This window comes from Melopsittacus undulatus, chromosome 3 (genome assembly GCF_012275295.1).
Source record: "Melopsittacus undulatus isolate bMelUnd1 chromosome 3, bMelUnd1.mat.Z, whole genome shotgun sequence".
In the NCBI taxonomy this organism is placed as follows: Eukaryota; Metazoa; Chordata; class Aves; order Psittaciformes; family Psittaculidae; genus Melopsittacus; species Melopsittacus undulatus.
In genome coordinates this window covers 43,371,834-43,392,363 of record NC_047529.1, presented here as the reverse complement: position 1 = coordinate 43,392,363, position 20,530 = coordinate 43,371,834, and the positions used below count along the sequence as shown (strand labels likewise).

General features: G+C 38.5%; 1 protein-coding gene across 2 annotated transcripts in view; it reads right to left on the bottom strand.

The window, feature by feature from the left end:
* FAM135A (family with sequence similarity 135 member A) overlaps positions 1 to 20,530 on the bottom strand; it is a 90,349-nt gene that overhangs the window by 12,018 nt on the left and 57,801 nt on the right. The window contains exons 13-19 of one of the 2 annotated variants that reach the window (XM_034060450.1): positions 15,514 to 15,587; positions 15,062 to 15,216; positions 12,527 to 14,807; positions 9,897 to 10,057; positions 8,503 to 8,594; positions 6,405 to 6,502; positions 872 to 1,023 (exon numbers count right to left, since the gene is read on the bottom strand). In XM_034060450.1, coding sequence (XP_033916341.1) covers positions 872 to 1,023; positions 6,405 to 6,502; positions 8,503 to 8,594; positions 9,897 to 10,057; positions 12,527 to 14,807; positions 15,062 to 15,216; positions 15,514 to 15,587 — 3,013 coding nt within the window. The remainder of the gene's footprint in view (positions 1 to 871; positions 1,024 to 6,404; positions 6,503 to 8,502; positions 8,595 to 9,896; positions 10,058 to 12,526; positions 14,808 to 15,061; positions 15,217 to 15,513; positions 15,588 to 20,530) is intronic. The other variant, XR_004549447.1, reaches the window with a different exon arrangement.

Genomic DNA, 20,530 nt, shown 5'->3' with positions numbered 1-20,530 from the left:
AAAACACTGGAAAGAAGCTGTTCAATGATACACTACGTTAAACACCCAGTAGTTTACTGGTAGTGTACTGAGGGCTATAAATGGTACCATTTCAAACAAATTCAAAGAGTTCTCACGTTCCCCCTGCTTTTATAGACTCCAAAAGTAACTCCAGCTAGTCCACAATTCCTATCCACTTCTCTTAAGCTCACCACAAGTTTTTTGCCTCCTCAGTTTTGTATGAAACCAGATAATAAACCAATAAATAAACTGGCACTAAACAAAGTATTAAAAAAGTTTAATGAGCATGTTTCTCTCCAGTGAAAGTAAGTGTTATACACTGGGGGTTTGGACTCTCCAAGGTGCTAATCTCAGAAACAGCTTTTAATTTTAAAATTCGATGCTACCTGAAAATATTTTCTAATGTTTATTTCAAAAGTCAGCAGTCTCGACAAGTTCTCCTAGAGCTACATTTACTTTTAGAAAACAGACATTCATAAGGTATAAACACATCTGCAGAAACACACTGCAGGTTATGAGGTTGTAAGACACTACTGGTAGTTCAGAATTATTTTAATGGATTTTACCTATTGGTTTTGCAGATTAAGTATATTAAAATTCAGTTTTTAAATAAATTGAGCTCAACACATTAAAACTGGAGTTTGTTTATGCTATAATAGAAAGCCTGAATCAAACACACTGAAAACACTTATGTCAACCATCTTTTGCACATTCCTCTATCAATGCTTACATTTTTATAACTCTTCACATGACAGTGAAACACGCCCTTTCTCATAATCAAAGTACTACAGAAATGTGCATCCCACCTGAAACTTCTAAGTGCATTTCAAAAAGAAAGTCTAAACTTGTACAACTGAAAATACTACTTTACCTGTATTAACAAGAGCACTGCTGTTGTAGAGGGTACCAAGATGTGGTCCAGACAGAGATAGGAAGGTGTGAAGTTTGTTGAGGTAATATTTAAATCGAGGTCTTGTGAGCACTGAACGGATTATTAAATTACCCAGTGAGTGTCCAATAAAGCTGTTTAAAAAGAAAGAAACAGTATAACACAGAATTTGACGACAATCTATTTTTTTATTAAACAAGAGAAAAACAGAACTGATGTCATACAATGTTAAAAGAGCATAGGGAAAATATTAATGTAAAGTTTCCATTCAGAAGCCTGTACTTTAGGTCACACAGAAAGCATAGCTTGTCCAGATCTCCCAAGCTGCACAACGTCATTACAAGCATGTTCTGACCTCCTCCAGAATTATTTCATACATGGTTTTTGAAAAGCTAGTCAAAACAAACTATCCTTCCACCAGCATTCCCCACCCAAACCCAAGATTATTTCTGGGTGTATTTCTCTTAGCACCAAGTATTCATATCTTTTTATGAACTGTGCATGACTGAATAAATCATTACTTTGGCATGTGATGGTGTTCGATATGGTAAACGCGTGAGAGTTACTGAAACAACCTATTGGAGAAGAATTCCAAAAGTATTCCTATAAGGGGGAAAAAACATTATCTAACTGAATTTGGTTACTTTAAAATAGAAGTGACATCTCAAATCTGCTTAGCAGTTAAGCCAAAAGAAGTGATTATTAGCTTGAGCAAGGCAATTGAACAGTATCTGTCTGCCAGGGGAATGGTACATGCAGTTGTTTCCCTGGTTAAGCATGTTAGGAGGAAGATGGATGGGACTCTTCAGCTTCACATATCTAAGAATAATTATTACTCAATCTGAGGTGTCAGCTGTCATATTCACAAGTCTGTATAAAACATTTCTTCAGAGGGGCCACTACAAGATCAAACAATTCTAGTTACTATGCAGTTATGCTTACAGACCCCTGCTGAGGTTAAGGACTACACCATCCTATGCGCTGACTTACAGAGGATATTGCAGAGACAAGACTCACAAAATTAGAAGGAAAAAGCACGTTCCTGTTTTAAAACGTAATCTCAGGCCATGGAGAGAACAGACAACCATTCAAAAATACATAGCAGAACTATCATGGCTGGATCGTGATTCATTAGGGACTGTAGTGATAGGACAAGGGGTAACAGGTTCAAACTGAAAAAGGGGAAGTTCAGATAGGATATAAGGAAGAAATTCTTTCCTGTTAGGGTGGTGAGGCACTGGAATGGGTTGCCCAGGGAGGTTGTGAATGCTCCATCCCTGGCAGTGTTCAAGGCCAGGTTCGATGAAGCCTTGGGTGATATGGTTTAGTGTGAGGTGTCCCTGCCCATGGCAGGGGGGTTGGAACTAGATTATCTTAAGGTCCTTTCCAACCCTAACTATTCTATGATTCTATGTGCCACAACATTAAACCCGTAAGATCGTCCTTCCTGTTTGCTCTGTACCACTATATTCATCAACAAAAATAGCTAAAACAAAGCTCCAAGTGTAAAACACAGCACTAAAAAATTACTTGACTGTTCAATGGCTTCCCAAGCAAGAATTACTGACTCTGAAAATTCCAATTTAAAGCCAAATGAAAAAATTCAAGCATTAGGTTCTGACACAACCATACCTTTCTATGACAGAGCAGGCTATCTGTTCCTTACAATACACAGTTGAAATGTATGTGTGTATGATTGCCATTCACTTGTACTACTAGATTTTCAAAATTGCTGCAACATCGGAAAGTTTTTGCTGCAGCTTGCTATGTTTGCCTAACTAATTTAGAAATGGAAGACATGCATCCACTGTGCTGTCAGCACAACAGCACTGCATTTGCAAAACAAAGTACTGAGCTGCTGACTCTCTTGAATAATAAAATTTAAACCATTTCCTCAGAGTACGTCATAAAGTCTGCACAAGAAAAATAAACTTGTAGATTTCTTTAGGAATAAGAAAATATCCACAGAAACTGAGTTTATCCTGAAGATGATCTACATGACATGATTGCTCTTGAGTAAAAGAGATTATTTTCTCAAGAAGATCTGAACGCTAGCAGAAATGTTCTCACGACAGTCTATCCACTATGTACTAAATATCATAAAGGAATGAGAAACTCTTATATTGTAACACAACAAAGGACAATTTCATCACTGGAAAAAAAAAATGACCCAGCAATCCCACCATCCTCAAGAATATAGGCATACCTGAACCACAACTTCAGAAACAGGGAAGATCCATTTGAAGAAAAAAGGGTGGTTACAATTAGATGAGAGAATTAGAGCTCAAAGATTAAATACTCCTTAATTTGGAAAGACTCAGAAAAATAACAAAGGTTACAGTAACGTATTGTGTTCAAGTTCAGATATTCAGGTGAAAATGCAGTATGCCTTTAATATTATTTTATAATAAGAGAAAGGCTTAAGGATTTGCTGAAATCAGAAAGATTGCTTCAGATAACTGCAACTGGGATGCTCTGCAAAAACCAATGCATTTCTTAACAGTAGGTGGCAATATTGCCACCTTTAGAATACAAGACACACACTGAAGTAACAGAATTATACTGCAGTACTTGTATGCGCTTTATGGCATCAATCTGCCAATTCAGATCATACTGGAAATTAAGACACAGCAAAACCTCATTATTTTGGCCTAACACATGAAAAATCCTATTCAACTATAAGAATTTAAAGAAGAAAAATAAAAAATAAAAAAAAATCCATCAAAAGCCATCATCAGAAAGGTGCTAAAACAATGAACAGATGTTTTAATATATGCATAACATTAAAATCTCCTTCTTTTTCTTGTAAGGCAATGTTACTCAGGGAAAAGGATGATGAGCTGATTAATCCAACTGAGGTTAAAGTTCAACACAGGTCATCAGAAATTTATGTAAGACCTGAGGAAAATGATTTCTGAAACTATACTGCAAGAGCAGGTGGTTTATTTCCTAGCTATTGCTGACCTGGAAAGGATTCCATCCTCGCAGGTACTCAAAACGTGAATGGGTATGACTGAGCAATTTGATTTGGTCCAGATGAATTTCAAAGGTCCCCTGAACCTGAAGTATTCCATGATTCTTTACCAAATAGCTGTTTTATAAGACAGCTGGTTTGAATCAAGTTTCCAGCTCATGCTTGCTGCACACTTCTAGTGAGCGCAAAGATTTTGTTCAGAGGAGAGATCAAGGCATATGTTGGGTAGCGTCCTGGTGCAGTAACTGGTAGGAGCTTTGGCAAAATCAGTTGGTTCACTGAAGCTGACACTACTGTAGGGCTCTGTGTCCTGATGGTACAGGGAGCATCTTTTCTCAGTACAAGAATTTTGCCATTACTTGAAGGCATGAGACTTTGTATTGACCTGACAGTACAGAATCTCAGAACTTCTCTCGTCTTGGCCTGAACTGACTGCAAGTTTGTTTTAGCCATGAAAACAATCATGGTATAGTGAAGTAAGAAGTCAGGCCTAAAACTGCTTTAGTTTCAATATAGTTTCTATTAGTAACAATTAGCTATTCTGTGTGGCTTGAACTGTGTATCACTAGAAGAAAGTGTGGTGTAGGAGAGTGCAGAGGTATTGTATACCAGAGGTCCAGAACTGTCTGTTAACGGTCACTGCAGAAGCACAGTCTTACAACTCACAAAAAGGAAGGCAATATTAGAGATAACAAAGAATGGGGGAAAGAAGAATACATTGGAAACAAAAGAGAGAGCATGTGGGCAGACTGAAAATATGAAGGTATGAAAATAAATCCAGTCAGACCCAAGGCCAAGGAGGCAGAACCACCCACCGTGAACATCATTCTCCTTGCACTGAAGCCCCAAGATGCTGATGTCCCACTGCTTAAGGAAGACAGAAACCATCCATCTTACAACCCAGATGGCTGCTGGAAGGGAAGCCTACCACCTGAGAAAGATACTACGAAGTTTCTGCATAACAACTTTAGCCATATCACTAACAGGACTTTTCTGCATTAATTCAGGGGACCATGGATAACTAGCACAAAGTCTGTTTTCTTCACAGTGGGACAGTCGAAATAGGAAAACACTGGCTACTTGAGCAGAGGATTTCTCAACAGCACTTTCCTCAGCTTTCTCGGTGACCCTTCAAGGACTTGCATATGAACACATCTTTCTGAAAGCTCTCTTATGCAGCTACCAGGAAACAGCTGCAGGATTAGCTGATAGGTTTAACTTTCTCACAAGACAAGCTACCACTGAGAAATGGAGATTCTGCTTTGGAAGGGCCAAAGACAAGAATACACTTTGAAAAAGAATCTAAAGTAAAAATTGACAATTGTTTTTTTTTTCTTTCAAGTGACAAATAATAGATGAGTCTGAAAAAATATTTACATATTTAAAGTATTATGAGAGACGCAAAAGAGAATTCAGTTGTCAGGTTTGAACAGCAAGAAGGTCATAGTGTGGGTGCGCTCATTACAGCCTTCAGACCACAGCATGGGAGAGAAGGTATCAGCATGGCCTGGTGGGCTACAGAACTCCCCTCTCCTGTACTGAGGCTGCTAACATGCAGTCCTCTTGATACAAATACAACCACACAGTGATTTAAAATAAATAAATAAGTAAATAAATTCAGACAAAATTCACCATGTTACATCTTGCCTTTCTCAAAATAGAAACATTTGTTTAAAAAGCAAAATTATGTTTAAACATGCTAGATGCTTTCTCTAGCTGAATAGGGCCTACCAAAAGCACAAGTACTCAAAAACTTGTAGTAAATACATGTGATTGCACGTCAAAAAACTTCCAGATGTGTAACTCAAAGATGTCTAAACAAATGTATGAAGTCAGGCTTGATTTTGCCCCTTTCATCTATCAATGAGCTAACTCCAGCAATGCAGCTGAGTTAGTAATGTAGTCTGCCCAAATGTTGTACTGTATTTTGAGAAAATAAATGGAAGTAACTGACAACGGAAGCAGGAATGCATAGACTGGGGTGAGCCTCCTATTAAGATGTAAAACATGCTTTTTAGCAGATGAAACAATCAGAAAACATCAGAATGATGATTTTTCTTGTTTTTTTTTTTTCATGCAGCTGCCCTTCAACATCACTGATAAGATGGAATTTTCCTGTAGGAATGACAAGATAGTCTGCTATGTCATACTTGGTGAAGAGACTATAAAATCAGAAGAAAGCTAACTGCATTTCAACAGAGCACTATGATGGTTTCCTTTGACTTCCTCAAAATATTATCTCTTTTTCTGCAGAACCCTAGCATGCAGGATCTGAGGAAGCACAGGACAGCAGTTCCTTAAATGTAATACTTAGCTCTGTCTTAAAACCACCAACAGGACTAGGTGAGCTTACAACACTGCAGTTTTCCTTTGGCTGGGAAGTCCCATTCTTTTCTTTGTCCTCTTTTCCCCTATTCCTCCCCCTTCCTGAATTTCTCTTGACCATCTCTCTTTTAGCTTGCTTCTGAGCATCATAGTTCAGAACAACACAGGGCTCTAGTTTTAAGTTTATTTCTGTAAATAGTATAGAACAGATATTACCTGATTTTTGAAAGGGTTAGATTATAAATTTGTATATACTGTATAATTTCATCTAAAAGGCGATCTGTCATGGAATCAAAATCAGCAAAGGTATCATTCTGTAAAATAAAAGAAATAAAAAATAATAACTGTATTTTCTAATGCAGCAATATACATTCTGCATTCAGTCTGAATTCTTATTCCCCAGTGTTTTGATCAACAGCACACAAAGCATCCATATTAACTTTGAATACAAACACTACAGCTAGTTATTATAATTCAAGGGTTTTTTTTCTTGTAACATGGAATAAAGTGATATACAATTTACTGTAACACTACTTTCTTCTAACATACCAAACCAAATCTTAACATTACACAGCCAGCCTTACTTCTAAGCCTTCCCATACACATAATCTTATCTGTAGTGGAACAGAAGACCAAACTGCATATTCAGAACTAAACCACACTGCCCGTGAAACAGAAGTGAGACAATTACTGCAACAGCAGAAAGTGTCTACATTAGTACTGGTTATTCAAAACAAACCAAAATCCTTAAAAGCCTTATTGCCAGTTCACAGCAATTGATTCTCTACAATGATTAGCAGTAAGGAATTAAAAGAGATAGGCAAAGGCTGCCTAAAACTTCTCAACACAAGTTCCAAAGGATGTGTGCTAAAATCTGTAGTGTTCAGCATACTGATAAATGATCTGGGAAAGAAAAGGAGGAGGTGATAGGTGAGAGTTTGCAGACAAAAGCAAATATCCAGGATAGTCAAATCTAGAACTGAAGAGAATTTCAGAAAAATCTTACAGTATTGCATGCCTGGGTGATTAAATGGCAAGAAATGCAAAACAATGTTACATAGGGAAACAGTCCTAAACATATATGCAAACAATAAGCTATACATCTGTGTTCTACATAATCATCTACATTAGGAAAGTAAGGGAAGTACAGAAAAAAAGCATCTTAAATGGCCTGCCTGGTTGGATCATCTTATTTTAAATGACAAGAAGCTTGAAAAGAGGCAGAGAAGGATATTACGGATGACCAGAAACTGTTTCTCATGTGATCCTGAGAAATACTGAATGGACTAAGTCTCTTACGTTGCCTCCAGAGGGAGAAATTGTACTTGTTTATAAAATACTTAATTAACTGAAGTGGAAAATGGGGAATGATTATTAATTATTTTTCCAAAACAAGCTGTAAGGGGATTTGTTTAAATACCCTTTTTTGCTACCGAATTAGTCATGTGTATGTACCACAGAAGCAATCTCAACTGTATGCTGTGGAAACTGCAAGTAAAAACATTCATAAAGAATCAGCCAGCATTAAGAAGGAACATCTGTCAGTAGCTATTAGGCTCAGTGGTCTCAATGGAATTCCCACTCCAAAAGTTTCAGATGCAGACTGCCAAAAACTGTAGGGCTAGAGAAGAGGGAGCACGGCTTGGTGCCTGCCCAGCCTGTCCCAGGAGCTATTGCCAGATAAACACTACTGCACTAAATGAACCTTTCGTTTGAGCCATTGGAGAGACTCTTTGTTCTAATTCATCCCTGAAGTATGTCTAATACAATATGTAACACATACACAAAAAGTAAAAATTGGTCTTCTGCGTTTTGGCAAGTTTACTTCAGCTGAAAATAATAAAATTCATAAAAGTTTAACACAAGAGGCAATTTGATATTGGTTCAGTGTCCTAATGTGGATCCTACAGTAGTACACTGACAAAAGATCAAGAGACAGGTATTTTGTATTTCTCAGATCCTCTGAAATGACACATCTCCCTTCTTGCCACACCAGTTTTCACTACCACTACTTTTACCATTGAGGTTATTTATCTACAGTCCTAACTGATTACATTGAGAACTTAGGAGATATCAGCACACACAACAAAATGTCAGTAATAAATGTTACTCGTTACGTATTTACCTTCAATATCATAGTATGTTTTGTAATTACTTTAACTCAAGCCACAGATCAAATCATGGATTCCATGAGAACACAATAAAAACACAGAGAATGTGGTGAACTGCCACACGATAGTGCCATTAAATAAACACATCTGAAGACGTGCACTGCTTATTGCGTTACAAAAATTCTTGGTTTGTTGGCAAATACCTGATTCCTTTCGGACATAAGAAAATCTATTCTCCCTCCAGGCAGCCCTAGCTCAATGTAAGTCTTCACTAATCTTAGATCTGCGCTGTTACCTTAAAAGGAAAAACAACCAAGAGTTAGACTTGCAATACTTCACAAGTTAACTTGTGAAGTTAATTTGCAATGAAAGCACTTAGAATACCAAAATGAATTTTCTATTTAAGCACAGCTAATGATATTCTCAGCCCTAATTAAAATTCAGTAAGACTCGACAGATAAACTGCAATGCCAAATGCAATGCCAAAATGGTCTATAAAAATGACATTCAATGCAGACACTGTTTTAAAAAGCAAGGATTTAGGAAGCTGTGTGTGATTCTGTCCTAGCATCCAACACATGCATAGCACTGTGAACACTATATTCTTGAAAACCTAATTAATTTTGATGTAAGTCAGCGAAAGAGCTTAAATAATTCCATGAAGGAGCAAGGAATAAGGGCAGAGAGGACTGTTAGCAAATAAAGGTACATTTAGACTGGTACCTAAGTTAACAAATGCTAGTTTCACTGGCATCCTGAAGGTTTCTCTACATCAGTGATCCTGTAATGCTTTTAAGAGTACCCTTTCTGCCTTAATTAGAGCACAAGATTTTTATTTAAACCTATTATCAATAGGAAAGAACTTGTAGGAACCCACCATTTCATCAGAAAATTCTAACCATATGGGGTTTTCTAAGGCTTAAAATACACAGGGTTTTTTAACACCACATCTTTTGGCCAATGTAAATTTAGTGTCCTTTCTAGGCCTGCAACAGCACTTGAACATCTACAGTAGTAGTAAGGAGTACTTCTGTTTTAAAAGTGCTTAACAAAAGCTGCTTTCTGCCCTTGGAAATACTTAAACCCCAACTGGGTTGGGTCCTCGGCAGGTGACCCTGCTTTGAGCAGGGGAGCTGGACTAAAGAGTTTCCAGAGATCCCTTTCAACCTCAACCATTCTGCGATTAAATAAAGCCAACTTTTTAAAACTTTATAAATACTTGACTGCATTTTACAAATACTATTTTTTTCCTAACAACATACATACATTTTACTTTCCTTGATGCTGTAATATTACAAATTTTAACCAAAACTGGTTTGCTAGTAACTTCATTCTATTCCCATGATATAGACAAATACTATTGCATAAAATGGGTTTAATTGCATAAAAGTTTTACAGAAGACAAACATTACATAAGATACTTAATTTAAAAGAACCTATGGAACGTATTGTCAAATGCAGCCATACAATGTCAGATTCCTATTTCCTCCCAGCAAACCTATTTCAGAAGCATTCAGTTCAGGGTCTGAATGACAAACACTAAACCTGACCGTTAATCGAACTGCTATCTCATTCAGTATCACATTTCCCAGCATACCATCTAGGCCATGGACACAGACTATAAGATGTATTCCTTCTTCTGAGCAGTCTTCCTCTTCCATACTGAAATAAGGTATTGAAGAAGCCAGCTTGAAAACATCACTATACATAAATCCAGGAAGTTTAAGTTGCCTCAATTCTTCTTTAGCCTGTAGGAAACTGGAACAGAACCACATTTATGATAAAGTAACATTTACTATTGACAGACAAATGTAAGGTCTCCTAGAACACTGTTTTATAGTGGTATTTTTTACTTTATTTTTTGTCATTGATATGAAGGAAATACATTTATCAAATTAGTATCTTCACAAAACAAACCAGTTCCTTCTAAATATTTTTTACTGCAGCTTCCTACAGCCCCTTTTCTTCTGTAACAAAATCCATACCCCAAGTTTTACTCTCTCCTTTCAACATCTCTGCAAACTAGGAGGTACTTCTGGGACTACTGAAGATTCTGGCTTAGTTCAGGTCTTCAGTGAGCAACAGCTTTGCTTAAATGTAGTAACAAAATTACAGGAATTGTGATGCATCAGAAGTCAATGTAAAGATTTCCACTGACTTTTGATAATTCTTGCCAAACTTAAAACCTATTTCCTAGGTCAGCAGAGAGCTTGATCCAGTGCTGCAACTGTTCACCAAAAAGTACCTCTGGTAGGCTAAATAACTGACTCTTGCCAGATGCAGTCCCCTGATCTTTTACGTATTATATGAAGGCACAAACACTATACAGTTTCCAATAGCTGAGCTCCCCACATGCTGGGAGTTCCTTGCATTCCTCCCTTTCTTCCTCTTCCCTTCCTTTTTTTTTTTTGTTGTATGACCTCCCTACATAATTAACTGCATATCAGTTTCCCTGCAGCACTTCAGGCTTTATGCTTCCTTACGCTTCTTTCCCTCCTTAATCTGTTCTGCATGATCCCTCCCAGCATCATGCTGTATGCTATCCTCTTCTGCCTGCTTACTGTTTTCCTCCCATTCTACTTTTTGTTCTGTTTTCTCAGCTTTATCTTTAGCTCATTCCCCATTAACTGGCAGGAGCAAGCTTCAATGAAGTCAGCCTAAAGAGAAACCACTACAGGCAGCTGGTCTTATCACTCCGCAACAGAAGTTACTTGAGTCTGCACTCCAGGCATGTTTTCTGAACTGAATGTACCAAGGCTGGTTCTCTGTGGAACAGAACATGCCCTCTAGAAATCCCAGTTATCCCATGCTCCCAGAGTCTCTGCTTTCCCCAAGGTCAAGTCCTTGATTTTACCCCAAGTTGCCCCTTTCTTTTATTTTTACAGAACACATGAAATAGCCTCTGCTTTTAATACTTCCATTCCATGCCAGTACCTACTCTTCAGTATTTCAGATACTATTTTTCTGACCACTTCTAAACTGTTTCCCTTTACTGCTAAAAATCCTTCCCTCCTGTTCTCAGCTGCTTACCACAAACTATCTGGTCTCTTATCTCTTCTATCTGCTCAGCATTCTTTTTTGTACCTCTCTTCTTAAGCTTTCTTCTCTCCAATAGCAACATTGTGCTTCCAATACAACACATTAAGCTGCTGCTTCCCATGTTCAGTTAGCAGCAGGGGGTATCATCAAGAAGAGGTAAAATCTGGGATCCCTAATGTTCCTCTAAATTTGGCTTTTCTGTTATCCAAATTGCAGTGTAATTTAGAGCACTATGGGCTCTGAGGTGTTACATTTTGGGTTAAGATTTAAAATTAAGGCCACTACCTTGGCTTGCATTGCACATTTGCTTCACTTCACCAGGTAGATGGCAAACTAGCTGCAGACTGGTTTTGGTTTTATGCTTTTAAACTCAGTGTTTTCCTATGCTTGCTATTTTCATAGAATCATCACAGAGTGACAGAATGGTTTGGGTTGGAAGGGACCTTAAAGATCATCCAGTTCCAACTCCCCTGCCATGAGCAGGGACAACTTCCAGTAGACCAGGTTGCTCCAAGCCCCATCCAACCTGGCCTTTAACACTGCCAGGGATGGGGCAGTCACAGCTTCTTTGGGCTACCTGTGCCAGCGTCTCATCACCCTCACAGTAAAGAATTTTTTCCTAATGTCTAATCTGAATCTACCCTATTTCAGTTTAAAGCCATTCCCTACATGCCCTTGCAAAAAGACTCTCTCTAGATTTTTTGTAGCCCCCTTTTAGGTACCGAAAGGCTGCTCTAAGGTCTCCCCAATGCTTTCTTCTGCAGGACAAACAAGCCCACCTCTACCTGTCTTCATAGGAGAGGTCCTCCAGTCCTCTTTTTAACTTCCATTAAGCTTTTTAAGCTTCCATTTCATAAACCACCATCTTTATGCTCAGCAGCTATTACAACATCGCTTTTCAGTGATACAATTATTTTTTAAAAAAGCAACATATCAGTGAAATGAAAGAAAAAATTGTTGTTTCGGTTTAAGTTTGTCAAACTGCATAAAATGACAAGATGATGTTAGAAGGAATTCAGTGCTAACACACTTTCTATCTGAACATCTAAAATGTGATGTTACTGAGCATGCAGAATCCATAAGCACAGTCCTGGGGGCACTCTAAGAGCCTAACAACTCTTTTCCTCTTTTTATGCTATATTAACATAATTTCTAAAAGTAAAAGATTGGGTTAAAACAATCACTTACGCTAACATTTGAGGTTTTGGGGAGCTTTCATACCAGGATACAGCTGAAGCTGAGCTGTAGGATGTGCTGCCTGGCTGTTGTGTAATTGCATCAGATTTATTCCTTGAAGAAGAGATAACATTGCAAGGAGAGTCTCTCAGAGAAGAAGGAAAAGACAGACAACCAGGAGTACAGACAGGAGGCATGCTCATTCCATCTCGCAGAGGCCCACTATCAATCCTTTCAGACCTCAGGCCTCTCTCTTCTGCTGAGGCATGACCCTGGTCAGCACTGGAAGCTCCATCTAACATACTATAGTCTGTTTCTTCGTAATACCCGTTTTCAATCATTTCCTGATCATCCTCTTCTTCTTCATCTTGTTGGGAAGAGCAAATCATTTGTTTTTCATATGTTCCCTTTTGAGGACTAACAGGATCGCTGTTGTCCACAGGCCAAATATCTGAAATATCTGTGCTGCTTCGAGACCCAAAATAGTTTTCAACAAGCCCTTGCTTTACCATGTCAGTACTACTGGTTGGAGAAGGATTATCTATATGAGCTATTGACAGCTCTTCAGTGGTCTCCTTTAGCTCTAAAGGCTCATTATGCTTTCCTTCATTTCTTTTTTCAACCTCATTCACTGCATTTACAGATGAAGAACCTGAAACAACAGATGGCTCACCCATACAAGTAATTTCCAAAGGCAATTTAACTGTTTCTTCTTTAATGTTAACATGCCTTTCAATGTCCTGAGAGTCCTTGCAGGTTGTGCCAAGTTCTGCCTGTGGGCTGTAACTTTTCACATGAGTAGATGTATCTTCATCTGAAACAACTAAGTGTAAAAGATCTTCTGTTCCTGAGAGTGAGGAATGTATAGAGAGAGTTTTGTTATCCAAGGGCCCTGAAAATACAACACACTGTTGCTGCAAACTGGTGTTTGATTTTGGCAAGTCAGTGGCTCCAAGATCTAATACTGTTTTACTGTCGCTTAACTGGTGCTCGGGTACAATAGATATCTTTGAATTTTCATCAGGTGACAGCTCATCATCATCTGAAGGCAGAGAATTTATGGACGTCAGGGATGACTGTATTTCACTTACAGCGCTGGTACTCTCAGTGCAATGGCTTTCTATCGTGTTTTTTATAGCACAGTCTGGTTTTAGTAAAAGCTGAGGACATGCTCTCTCACTATTGCATGCACTTTGCCCTTGGAAGTTTTCAAAAACCTGATCAGGGTTGGGGTGGGTTGCAAAAGAACTTGGTTCACTTTCTACACCTGAATCTGAAAACCTAGAAGAGGCATATGTCACACTAACTTCTAGCAATTTAGTCATGTCTCCACCTGCAGAAAGTTGACTTTCTTTTATAGAAAGAGCAGGCTGATTACCTTTACTTTTTGTCAAGATGTCACTGGTATGTTGGAAGTTTCTTTCATGGACATCTTCCTTTTCAAGCACTGGTTCCTGTTCTCCCACACTCATTTTATTTCCAGATTCTGAACACTGAATATTGGGTGTCTGCAAATTCTCTCCTTGCACTCCATCTTGTGGAAACTCTGCCCATGATCCAATGTGAACAGTTACTTTCCCACCTTCATAGGGATTCTTATTACTTGGTTTAACTTCAATTGTCCTGACTCCTGAGGAAGCTGGTTGTCCTCCATGACAACCTTCAAATGCACCTATGGGTTGTAGAGCACTATCTGTTTGTACAGTTCCAGAGCCCGTCTGGGAGATACTAAGTCTATCAAAACCAGGCACATTTTCACAGTGCACAGGGCTTCTGGGACCTGGTGGGACACCTTCAGTCTTGGCTGTTTTTTCCTCAGTTCCAGATGGCAAAAATGGAAGCTCTCCTTGACTTATTTGTCTGGTGTATGTCTTTGTATCACAAGGAAATCCACATAATGTAGGGTCCAGCCACTCGTTAGCATTGTATGAAGGCCTGCCTTCTGAGCTTCTAGAGGCATCTTCCAGTGCTGCACTTTTCAAACATTTGTAGCCTACTAAGACCACAGAGTCCTTAGAGTTCTGTTTCACAATTTTTTTTGCGTTTTCAGGTTTCATTGTTTTCATGAGCTTAGTAACCTTAACTTTAGATTTATTCGCATCTTCATTTTTCCCTTTCAAAGTTTTTGTTAGCATCTTTTCACTTTCTGAATGCCAAACGTTGGAGGCACCTCTTATTTTCAGTTCTGGGCTAGTAAAACCAGCTACAAAACCTTCTTCAGCTTCAAATTTATCCAGTTTATTGGACTCCGACCTTGGAAGACTCTGAACTACCAACCAGGGCACATCCAGATCTTTCACCAAAAAAAAGGAAGGGGAGAAAAGAAAAAAGAAAAAGGATTGTTTATAACAAGATTATGCAAGTAACTGAAACTATAAGACATTAGTCATTAAAGAACTCTAGACATCCTCAAATCTCAAACTAAAGAAAATTTCCCTAGCAAATAAAAAGCTTTAAAGCCAACAAGAAATGTAAAGAAAAATACTCAGGGTTTACTTATTTTTTTCTCATTTCTTCAAAAAGAAACACACTGTGAGGTATATTTACCTTCAGTAATTGAATCTAAATATCGATCTTCAAATATTATAGGCAAGGAGTTCATATCTCCATCTAGTTCACTGCATTCAATAGGGAGGGGTGGAAGGGAACTGCAGAAGGAAGTGTTTTTGATAGCTGCACACATCTGTAGATGACTCTGAGCACTGAAACAAAGGAAGAAGTCCTACCATGAAAAAAAATAGAACTATTTGGTTGTACATCAAGAAAAATTAGCAGCAGTTTCATTCACTTTAGTGGAAGCTTTTCTACTAATTAATCATCTGATAGCTATAATAGTTCTTTAACAGTTTTTTATATAACTTTCATTAAATATTTCAAATCTTAATTTAGAACATAAGTTTCTCTTGAAATTGTTATGTAAGAATTTTTGCAAGACAGTACTTCTGCACAACAGAAGCTATAGAATAATGCTACATACTGTGCACTTCAAGGCTACTCACTGTAGTTCCTGATAAGCAAGGGCAGCTTGCCTAGGATGCTCAAGACAAAAGAATGCTTCTGCAAATCTGCGCACCTGTAAGATCCAAATAAAGTCAGAGGTTGTTTTATGTTACACGCAGTTTCTAAAACCCCAGCAGCATTCCTACACGTTATTAACTTGTATGTATTATACAGACAGTTACTTTTCAAAAAACATTCAGCCTGAGTGGGAAGAAAGAGGATGCCACAGACAAGACTAGTGACTGAGATGTGTATTTTGTGCACTGGGACTGAGGGGAATCATATTAGATTCAGCTGCCTACTGACAGCTTGATTACCAAGAAATCAATCATCCAAATTGGGATCATCTGAAACAGTAACACACAAAAATATTAGAAGAAATTTCTGTAAGAAGGAAGACTGATGTACACACTTCTGAATGCGTTTGCGGATTACCTTCAGAAGTAGAAACCCAATAGGTATTCTGCAGTCTCTAATACAGAGGTATGTGTTTCAAATTTCTCACAGTAAACTATTGTGCAAAAAACTCTTTTTATTTCAGATGCACATTTCAAAGACAGTAACAAAATGTATGCTACTTACAAGCACTGTAGTCAAGACTTAATGTATGCCTGAAGTCAATAAACAATACAATACTGAAATGGTATTTTGTAACATACGGGAATGTATTTTTTTATCATCAAATAGAGAGTGTGAATTATACAGCAATTTACTACAAATAAAAACATAATGAAAATATTGAAAATGCAGTACCTAGAAACCATGAAATTAGTTTTGAAAGATGAGGTTTCTCACATACCTTTTTTGATGTTACATAAAAAAAAGAATTCAATCTAGATGCATTTTTAGAATTTTTATTTTTGCAACTGCCCAATTATGTGCATTAAAAAAAAAGAAAAAAGAATGTGCTGTACAATGGCTGCTGGCAACTGCTTGTGTGTTAACTTTGGCATAAACGTCAATTTGTTTATATTAATTAAATCAAAATTTCTATCCCACTTGGATACCATATACGTAGCTAATCTACTTAATTTATTTACCAACCACTTACTGGCCCCCTACTCCTTCATTTCTCCAATATACTCTTGGTCTTCCTCTTAAGTTACCTATTTCCCAAACACACAGTGAGTTTGCAGTGTACCTGGCAGACTCAGTTCAGCTCCCTCAGCTCTTTCACTTCACTCAGAGCTGTGGCCAGCATTCACATACACCCCGAGCACAGACATGGCACTAGAAAAATCCTGTGATTTACCTGCCAAACAGCAGTCCTTCAGGATCACATTAACTTTTGTTCACAGATAAGCATGTGCAGGGAAGTTAGTTTTCCCTGCTGATACACTGCCCACTATTCTTTGCCTTGGTCTTCACTGGCAAAGGCTCTGACCACAGCACCCAAGTCTTGGAAGGCGGATGCAGGGACTGGGAAAACCTAGACCTTGGGCCCACTGTACGAGAGGATCTGGTTCGAGACCATCTCAAGAACCTGAATGTACACAAGTCCATGGGACCTGATGAAATCCATCCGCAGGTCCTGAAGGCGCTGGCGAATGAAGTTGCAAAGCCACTGGCCATCATATTTGAAAAATCATGGCAGTCAGGAGAAGTTCCTCATGACTGGAAAAAGGGAAATATAACCCCCATTTTCAAGAAGGGGAAAATGGATGACCCAGGGAATTGCAGACCAGTCAGTCTCACCTCTGTGCCTGGCAAAATCTGGGAGCAGATTCTCCTGGAAGGCATGCTAAGGCACACGAGAAATAACAAGGTGCTTGGTGACAGCCAGCATGGCTTCACTAGGGGAAAATCCTGCCTGACCAATTTGGTGGCTTTCTATGATGGGGCTACAAAAGTGATGGACAAGGGTGGAGCAGTTGACGTCATCTACCTGGACTTGTGCAAAGCATTCGACACTGTCCCACATGACATCCTTGTCTCTAAATTGGAGAGAAATCATTTTGATAGGTGGACCACTCGGTGGATAAAGAACTGGCTGAATGGTCGCACTCAGAGCTGTGGTAAATGATTCAGTGTCTGGCTGGAGACCAGTAACAAGTGGTGTCCCTCAGGGATTAGCATGGGGACCAGTCTTGTTTAATAACTTTGTCGCTGACATGGGCAATGGAATTGAGTGTGCCCTCAGCAAGTTTGCCGATGACACCAAGCTGTGTGGTTCGGCTGATACGCTAGAGGGAAGGAATGCCATTCAGAGGGACCTTGACACACTTGTGAGGTGGGCTGATGCCAACCTCATGAAGTTTAACCATGACAAGTGCAAGGTCCTACACCTGGGTCAGAGCAATCCCAGGCACAGCTACAGCTTGGGCAAAAAGGAAATTCATGGTAGTCCTGCAGAGAAGGACTTGGGGGTGTTAGTCAATGAGAAAATGAACATGAGCCAGCAGTGTGCACTCACAGCCCAGAAAGCCAACAGTATCCTGGGCTGCATCAAAAAAAGTGTGACCAGCAGGTTGAAGGAGGTGATCCTGCCCCTCTACTCTGCTCTTGTGAGATCTCACCTGGAGTACTGTATGCAGTTCTGGTGTCCTCAACATAAAAAGGACATGGAACTGTTAGAACAAGTCCAGAGGAGGGCCACGAGGATGATCAGAGGACTGGAGCACCTCCCGTATGAAGACAGGCTGAGAAAGTTGGGGCTGTTCAGCCTGGAGAAGAGAAGGCTGCGTGGAGACCTCATAGCAGCCTTCCAGTATCTGAAGGGGGCCTATAGGGATGCTGATGAGGGACTATTCATTAGGGACTGTAGTGATAGGACAAGGGATAATAGGTTGAAACTTAAACAGCAGAGGTTTAGACTGGATATAAGGAAGAAATTCTTTAATGTGAGGGTGGTGAGGTACTGGAATGGGTTGCCCAGGGAGGTGGTGGATGCTCCATCCCTGGCAGTGTTCAAGACCAGGTTGGATGAAGCCTTGGGTGATATGGTTTAGTGTGAGTTGTCCCTGCCCATGGCAGGGGGTTGGAACTAGATGATCTTGAGGTCCTTTCCAACCCTAACAATTCTATGATTCTATGATTCTATACATTTAAAGGGTACTGTTTAGATTGGATGAAGATTTATGTTCTGTAGCTTCTACTTTTTCCTATTTTTATCTTGATAGAAGAAAAAAACAGAAAAAAAATGCTCCACAGTGTGTAAGAAAAAAACTGAAGCCCAAATCACAAACATTAATTCTCCAATCTCTAACCTGCAATAGAAACCGAAAGCCCTGTCCCAACCTCCCAGAAGTCAATTTATTGTATTATATGAAACTAATCTCAGTCATAACATCATTTCTGAATAGTCATGGAAAACATTTTGAAGTAAAAAGAAAACACTAAATATGATACTTTCTTGTAAATGCAACTTCCACTCAGCACTGAGTAGACACAAAGATGTGTCTGTTTTCCTTCAGAAATCACAATGGGATTCATGCATACAAATATGGGGTCAGAACTGGTGCTCCTACGCGTTCCTCTACATTTTCCCAGCTGGCTTTCCTGAACCGACATGTATCTTCCAAATACGCGATTTTGTCAGAGCTAATCCCCAACTTTTCCCCCAGGAAGAGAGGACTGTTGCAAAATAGGCTTGGAGAAAACTTTACAGGTTAAAATCTAGATTTGAGAACAACTGATCATGGAGAGTGGACTGGTTATCATTCTAAACTAAGCAATTTTAAAATGAAGATTGTAATCAATCAGGTAACAGGAAATAAAACAGTAGCAGGAATATTGTCCAATTAGTAGGTATATCTGGCTCAAGTCCAGAGAAGAGCATAAAGCTGTTTCCCAGGATTCAAGCCAGGTAGTTTTGACTTTAGATGCAAACAATCTACCACAGAAAGCAAATGGAGTTATATGGAGATTGGATTTTTAGAATTCTGCTACTCTCTCAAACAGAAAAAGGAAGATGTTTTTTTTGTTTGCAATAAATCCTGTTCATAATTGCTTAAGTAATTCCAGCATTTCTGAAGAAAATCTGATTACCAGCTCCAGACAGCTCTTAGTACAATAGCAGTGGTATAAAACTAGCTGAAAACAAACTCTGAAAGCCCCGTAAATCAATATCACGGAGACAAAAAAAACACCAAACCAACAGTAGTTTATTACATTTAATCAGTGCTTAACTAATGGAAGGACCAGGCCATTTGCTAGCACAATGTTAAACAGGCTCTGCAGAACCAGAATGACTACCAGCTGGTGACATTGACTGAGGCACTACCAACTCGGGCCGACTCCACAATGATTCTGCAGGAGGAAATTGTATCCACTACTCCTAGTCCCCACAGACTTCTCCAAATTATGGTTTTTATGGTCCTCCCAGCATAAATAGAAGAGGAGAAAAAATTGTACAGAAAACCTGTCATGGAATATATTGAGTCCCTACACATTTATGAGTAACAGTCTGAGATCTTATTTCTCAGCTCTCCTATTTTATGACTAATCCAACTGAAAGAAATCATTTTGGAAGAGCATGTTCAGACCTACCAGAAGATGTCACTATAGAACAAAGAGGTGAACTAGTGTTAATGTGCAAACTTTATGTAATATAAAATAATATACTCTAAGTAATTTTTTCAATAAAATACAGCTTTAAACCTTATCAGTGTGATAATGTAGTCAACAGATGTTCTAGGATACCTGAAATGTTATTTTTTTTAATGTAGTGCTTAATATTCATAGTATTTGAAAATAGTTTATTTAAATACTTCAGTAAACAAGTAATTAAAATAATAATTTTAAATACTTAAAAATATTATTTCATTATAACTTTATTCTAAGAACACTTCAGCAGAAATACTTGATTTATAAGCATCCACGCAAAGAGGGTGAAAGCAATTTACCAAATAGAGATGACAGACATTTCTAGGGGATACTTTAACACAAATATCTAAACCAATTAATGACTTTCTAAAAGGGTTCATGTATCTTAGATTAATACCAAACTTCCCTGGAGATAAATTTACAGTGGAGAGTGTAGTCTGGAAATATTACAAGATGAAAAGGTAAAATAAA